The 7,068-nt window shown below is 39.9% G+C and overlaps 1 protein-coding gene across 11 annotated transcripts in view; it reads left to right on the top strand.

Moving 5' to 3' along the window:
* Positions 1-367: 367 nt before the first annotated feature.
* Positions 368-7,068, top strand: part of ZNF382 (zinc finger protein 382) — a 53,922-nt gene continuing 47,221 nt past the window's right edge. For 2 of the 11 annotated variants that reach the window (XM_014540313.1, XM_005866977.2), the window contains exons 1-3: positions 784-1,097; positions 3,034-3,106; positions 5,823-5,949. In XM_014540313.1, coding sequence (XP_014395799.1) covers positions 1,009-1,097; positions 3,034-3,106; positions 5,823-5,949 — 289 coding nt within the window. In that variant the 5' untranslated portion in view covers positions 784-1,008. The other 9 variants (XM_014540311.1, XM_014540316.1, XM_005866980.2 and 6 more) reach the window with 9 other exon arrangements.

Here is a 7,068-nt window from a genome sequence, read left to right as displayed (position 1 = left end):
TTACATCCCAAGCTGACGCAGCCACATAATCATGCACCCCCGCCCGCCCCATCACCTTCCTCAGCAGGTGATTCACACAGGCCCGAGTCAGCTGCCTCTGCCTCCACCCGCACCCGCACCCGCACCCGCACCCGCACCCGGAAACCTCCGGGCCTCCTACGTCCTTCCGCAACCCCGACCCCGTGTCCCCTCCACTCACCACGCAGATCACGGTGACCGCAGGGCTGGCGTGAAGTGAGCAAGAAGTCGACGTCCATTAGCTCCCCCAGGGGCCTGTGAGAAACGTAGCCCAAGCCGGAAAAGCGCGGACGGAGACACAAGCCGACCTGCGCTGCAGCAGCTGGGATCTCGGGCTCCAGACGCGAGGCCCTGCGGGCTCCTGGGAACTCCGGCGCGCTCGGGAGTGCGCAGGCGCAGAGGACCGACCCTGGGCCGGGGTGAGGTGTTTGGGTCCTAGACGCGTGAGTCCTAGGGGCCCTGGAGAAGGAGAGACCGGGAAGCTCGGGGCCAGGAGGTCAGAGTAGGGAAGCGGGACCCAGTCCAGAGGCCAAGGAGGAAACCGCGATCAAAGCCGGTCCTGGTTATTCAGAGAAGGGAGCTGGAACTGGGTCCGCGGTAACTAGACACTCAGATCTCTGAGCGGGGCCTCGGGCGTGGTCCGTGGGCGTGACCGTGAGGGTGACAATCGCTTGTGATCTGGAACGAGCTCTGCGAGGGGGGATTGTGTCTGTTTGACTCTGAAGAAGCGCATGGCAGCGAAGAAGCCACACCGAAGGGGTGTGTGTGTGTGTGTGTGTGTGTGTGTACCGAACGAGGCGGCCTCCTGCCCCAGATCGCTGCATTTTGGGTGCGTGCTAGTTTGCGAGAAGTTAGGGAGGATTGTGTGTGAAAAGTGGACGGTGTAATGTTGCTACCTGGGGTTTCTTCTGCCTTTGTCTATTTCGAGATCAGGTGTGAGTCGTATTTGAGGCTGTAGGTGATGATGGAGAAGCGAAAGTGATTTGCAATATGATTTTGAGACTTTGCCTGGAATTATGTAATGAATGTGCTGCCCTAGGTTGTGATATATGGGGGCTATGGGATGCTGGTTTGCTGAGGTAAGTTTGATTGACTGTAAACTATGCATGTGTTTGTAAACCACTGTTATTTTTTGTGATGGAGAAACTCTGCATGATCCTGTCTAGTTGGGTATGTAAGATGTGATTATCTGAGTAGCGTTCATTAAATCTGCCTCCAAAATTGTAACTCAATAGCTATTTAGCAAATAAAATAGAGATATAAATATCGGAAAGTAAGAGGTAACAGTTTTATAATTCCTAGATGGTAAGATTCATTGCAGGGAAACACCATATGAACTAAAAGTAATGTGTTAAAATGAATAGTGTTCCATAATTAGTGCTTTCAACACTGATATCTCTGAGATTTCCTGCTTCTGAGTGAAAGTGATGACAAGGTTAATAGTTTCTTCGGGCATTCTAAAATAATAAAGAGTATTTGGTACACTTTTAATCACAAGGCCCATCTTGTTTTAGTAATTAAAATAGTTATTTTGTGAATTAAAATATTCACTGTATCAATCTATACTTCTGACTTTATTTAGCAAAATACTATCCTTTCTGCGTAGAAGCCTATAGAGTAGAAAGGTACATTTCTTTTCTATTTCCATACCTATACTACTAAAAAGTGTTGCTTACTATTAATATTTAAATTAGATATTAGGAAATTAATAATAAATATTTATTATTAATAACTGTGCTTATTACATAGTGTGAAACAGATGAATCAATAAAGAGATGAAGTAGAGAAATAGAAAGTCCAGATATTCTCAAGCAGATAGGGATATGGAATATATGATAGAGATGGCATTTCACATAAATTGAGAAAATATGGATTATATGTTATGTAGTATTGCTAAACAATAAAACACTGGATAAAATCTTCACAAAGCAAAAACACTTTAATAGTCATATGAATAACTAAGAAAACTTATTTGCAACTTTAAGTAGGTAAAGCGTTAATTTACTAAATTTAAAAATATAATATCAACAAATTAGGAAGTAAAAACCCATGGGAAAAAAAAGAGACATATTATAAGAAGATGCCATCACATAAAGGAAATAAAAGCTTCTTTAGCATATTACCCTTTTATTATAGATACACTGACATATACTAAATGCTCAGATTACATAGTACCTTCTCAATAATTTCTTTTAATGTTAAGATTATGTTTATAAATAGTTTAAAAATATCCCCATCCTCCTTTAGCCTTGATCCCAATTGTTCATGTTTATTCTACTTCATATTTGGCCTATAGGCCAAAATATTTAATCCTAGTTGATTCAATAACAATCTTTTATTAAAAATTTTTATTTATTGATTTTAAAGAGAGGGGAATGGGGAGGGAAAGAGAGAGAGAGAGAAACATTGATTTGTTGTTCTACTTATTTTGGTTGATTCTTTTATGAGCCCTGACCGGGAATCGAACCTCAACCTTGGTGTATCAGGACAACGCTCTAACCAACTAAGCTACCCAGCTAGGGTCTTCTTTAAAGTTATTAAAAGGAGCTTATTCTCACTCATAAGGAATGTGTAAATTAGAATTATAATATTGATAGTAGAGATTGAAAAATTATTGTCAGCTAGCTGCATTCATCAAGGTATGAGGAGGTATTCTTATGCACTACTGGTGGCAGTATAAATTCGTAGAAAGTCCATGAAAAAAAACTGGAAATATATAATAAGCCCATCCTCTATGGAAGATGAAAGTAGATCTGTAGAGGGAATGTTCCCCCTCTCCAAGCAACAACAAATTCCCCAGAATTTATTCTACCCCACCAAGAGATTAGGTTTCTGATGTTGGTGAGGGAGCAGGATTTGCCCAGTTAATTTATATCCTGGATTTATATGGGATACAGAGTGGACAAGTGCTGAAATAGTGAAAACAGATGTAGATTTAACTGAGTTATTCTGAGAGATCTAAGTCAAATATGGTTTCATATGGTTCCTTGTATCTTCCCATCTCTGCCTTCTCAGGACTCTTCCCTTTCCAAAAGAAGAGCTCAAAAGAGAAGGTTCATCTCTTGCAAATCTCACAGCTATGCCTCAGGTGAGATGATGTTTCCTCTCTTTCTGAAAAACTCGTTTTCAGATTATATGAACATTTATTTCCCTATTCTTAAATTTCCCGGATATGAGGGTTGGCATCCGTGAAACTAGTCTCCAGTAGGGCCTAGATTGGGTGGCCTAGGTACAAAATTTAAGGAGTACTCTCAGAGCTGTGCATCCCTAAATTTTGCACCATAGCTACCTTGCCTGCCTCATCCTAGTTAGAGCCCTGTTCCCAGTTTCTCTTATTCCAACCAGATAAATTTAAGCCTTCCCCAAGTGCACTTTCTAGTTGGAACCAATGTTCACATATAGATTGAGTATATTATCATCATTTCTGTCTTCTCACAAAAGTTACTGCTGAAACAGAAATGTATTATCTTGATCTAAATGGGGATATATTACTTTAATGAATCTAGTCTAGACATGGATTTGAGATCTAAGTTGTGAGGAGTAAAGGTGCAGACATGGAAAAACCTTGATCATACCCACTGACCTAGGTTTTGCAGTTATGGATAGCATTATGAGTTTGTGGTAAGATGTCCTGTTTTGTGAGGTTTTCAGGATATAGATTTATTTGCAAGCTTATCAGAAAACTGAGATTTTGCATTTCTCCTCTTTGATCCCCTATTTTATCCATGTCTGCCAGCAATTTCTACAAACTGTGGCCTGCCAGTGAAAACATTTCTAGTATGTCAGTGCTGTTATAGATTTATTATAGTTTTTATTTCTTCTAATTTTTATATTTGGGTACAAGAGAAGGAAATGCCTATGCTAGCCCACTTTTAAAATATTCTACTTTTGAATCAAAGGTGATATAATGTCCTGTGTTCATATTGTTCTTTCAGAAGATTTATCTTCATCAACCAGTCTTTAAAATATTGGTTTTCCAAAAATGCTAATTGGTTCTCTTCTCTTCACTGTCTCTTTTTCTATATTCACAATCAAATTCACTGTAAAGGTTATATTGACCTGATTCTAGTGATTCTCAAATACCTCTCTCTCAAATACCTCTCTCTATCCTAGACCTCTATCTAGAGCAGTGGTTCTCAACCTTGGATGCACATTAGAATCACTTGGGAATCTTTTTAAAATCCTGATTTCTGGGCTTCATCCTTTGGAAGTTCTGTTTCTTTGTTATGGGGTGGGGCCGCAACATTAGTAACAAAGAAACAGAATTTCCGGAGGATGAGGCCCAGAAATCAGGATTTTAAAAAGATTCCCAGGTGATTCTAATGTGCAGCCAAGGTTGAGAACCACTGTACTAGAGTTTAACTTAGGCTTCCTACTTTACTTGTGGTTTTTGCATATTGCTTTATAATGCACCAAAAATAAACAACCGACTTCTGCGCATGGGCCACGAAGTTTCAATCGCACTGTACATGCGCACCCGCACGTGGTATTTTGTGGAAGAGCCACACTCAAGGGGCCAAAGCACTGCATGTGGCTCCAGAGCTGCGGTTTGCCGACCACTGATAGTGTCAGAACCATATATCCAACCTCCAACAGCTATCACCACCTGTATGTTCTATAGTCACTTCAAGTACATTTTCAAGGCTGACCTCATTACCTTCTTTGGTCCAGCTTATACTTTCTTCTGTTTCCCATTTCCATTTTTTAGTCCCAGCAGCTACCCATTTGCTTATGCAGGTAACTGAAGAGCTATGCCTATTTTTTCCATTCTACAACCAATTTATGACCAATTCTGTTGTAACTCATCATACCAACCAGTAGTCCCATGTCTAGACCACTAATAACACCTTAATCTAGGAGACATCTCTAACAATGGTTACCTTATTGTTTTTCTCACCTAACACATCTCAAGCCATCTCTAGTCTTCAAGAGTATTGCCTCTAAAGTACAAAAGTTATTACATATGTGTTGACGTAATGTTTCTTCATTTTCTTTATACTCCATGAAGTAGTAGGCCCAAAGTGAAGTTTTAATTATAATGGAATGTACAAGACAGTGTATTGAAAGGAAGGAAAATACTACAGTTTGCATTCAGGAGCTCTAGTCATTAACAATGTGGATTGCCATTAATGCCTACTAGTAATTGATAAATACTCATCTGTTGTGAGTGTTCTCAGTACATTTTTTAAGACTACTGATCTATTGGAAAAAAATCTAATATTATTTCATAAATATACACACTGCCTATCTCCATGTACTTTTTCCTTCTTAGAGCGCAAAGACTCTTTCTTAAAAACTGTCTTTTATATTTCCTGAATTCACTGTTTATTTTATACCCATGAATTTTAAAAGCCGATGCCCTATATTCCTACAAAACAAATGCATTGTGAACTTAAAAATTTTATGTCCTCAATGAAGCTTTGGAATACATAATGAAATTTTCCTTCACTTTGTAGCACTTTCCCTTGTTCACATTCCTATCATTGCATATGTAATATCTATTGAGTGTATAATTCAATGCCTCTCTCTTACCCTGCAACTTCTCATTATTGTGGTCAGAGTTTTATTCATTTTGGTCCACCAGGTAACCAATCACATTCAAAGCAAATAGTATGTTCTCATATATTTTTAGCATGAGATAATAAGTAAATACAGGTGAATATATTTTCAGAGAAAATGTTATGCAGTATAAAACAAAATAAGAAAACTAGTCTGACCACTGAACATGGTCAAAGGTAGATCTCCAATATCTAGTTTTCACTAGTTGCAATCACTTTAGGATGAACTAGAGTATGCCCTTACAGGGAACAGTGTCATTCAAGGATGTGACTGTGGACTTCACCCAGGAGGAGTGGCAGCAACTGGACACTGATCAGAAGGCCCTCTACAGGGATGTCATGTTGGAAAACTATTACCACCTTATCTCTGTGGGTAAGGAGAACTCCTTGAATCTTTCAGTGTCATGCATCTCCTTTCAAGAGTTTCTGAAACTTAATGGAACTTTGAATTTCAGGGAACATAGTTGGTGAATCCCTTTGTGTTAGCAGAAAGTCTGGTATGTTCTCACTTGCTTAGTGCAAGGTGTTAACTTTGGTAAGATGTTAATGTATACCTTGTCTGCTGCCTTGAAGATATATCTTTCTCTTCCTTTAATTATTTTGAAGCCCAAGGAGATTAGGTTAAGTCTCATTTTTGAAAAGTTTATTGAATTTATTGGGGTGACATTGGTTAATACAATTATATAGGTTTTAGGTATACAATTCTATAGTACATCATCTGTATCTTATATTGTTTGTTCACCATCCCAAGTTAAGTTTCCTTCCATCACCATTTAATCTCCCCTTTACCTTCTTCTGCCTCTTCCCATCCCACTTTCCCTCTTGTAATCACCATACTGTTATCTGTGTCTTTGAGTGTTTTTCTTTGGTTAATCCCTTCACCTTTTTCACCCAGCCCCAAACCCCTTTCCATTTAACAGTTGTCAGTTTGTTCTCCATATCTGTGAGTCTATTTCTATTTTGTTAGTTTATTTTGTTTGTTAGAGTCCATATATAAGTGAAATCATATGGTACTTGTCTTTCTCTGACTGGCTTATTTCACTTAGTATAATATTCTCCAGGTCCATCTATGCTGTTGCAAAAATATAAGATTTCCTTTTTTTTTTTTACAGCTGAGTAGTATTCCATTGTGTAGATGTACCACAGCTTTTTTATCCACTCATCTACTGATGAGCACTTGGGCTGCTTTCAGATCTTGACTATCTACACTAATAAAAGAGAAAAATGCAAATTGGTCATCACTCTGCTACACCCACCAGCCAATCAGGGCGAGTATGCAAATTAACCCAACAAAGATGGCAGCGGCCATGGAGCTGGAGTGAGCATGAGGCTTGGGTTGCCTCTGGCGACAGAGGAAGCCAAGCTTCCTGCCCGCCCTGGCTGCCGCTGAAGGAGGGGCTGGGGGCCTGGGTCGCCGGGGGCAACCCAGGCTTCCAGCTAGCTGGCCCTGGCCTCTACTCAAGGAGGGGCTGGGGGCCTGGGTCGCCGGGGG

Source organism: Myotis brandtii, unplaced genomic scaffold, assembly GCF_000412655.1.
Source record: "Myotis brandtii unplaced genomic scaffold, ASM41265v1 scaffold241, whole genome shotgun sequence".
NCBI classification, from domain to species: Eukaryota; Metazoa; Chordata; class Mammalia; order Chiroptera; family Vespertilionidae; genus Myotis; species Myotis brandtii.
Note: the sequence above shows the minus strand (reverse complement) of the source record. Positions and strands in the feature narration are given on the sequence as shown.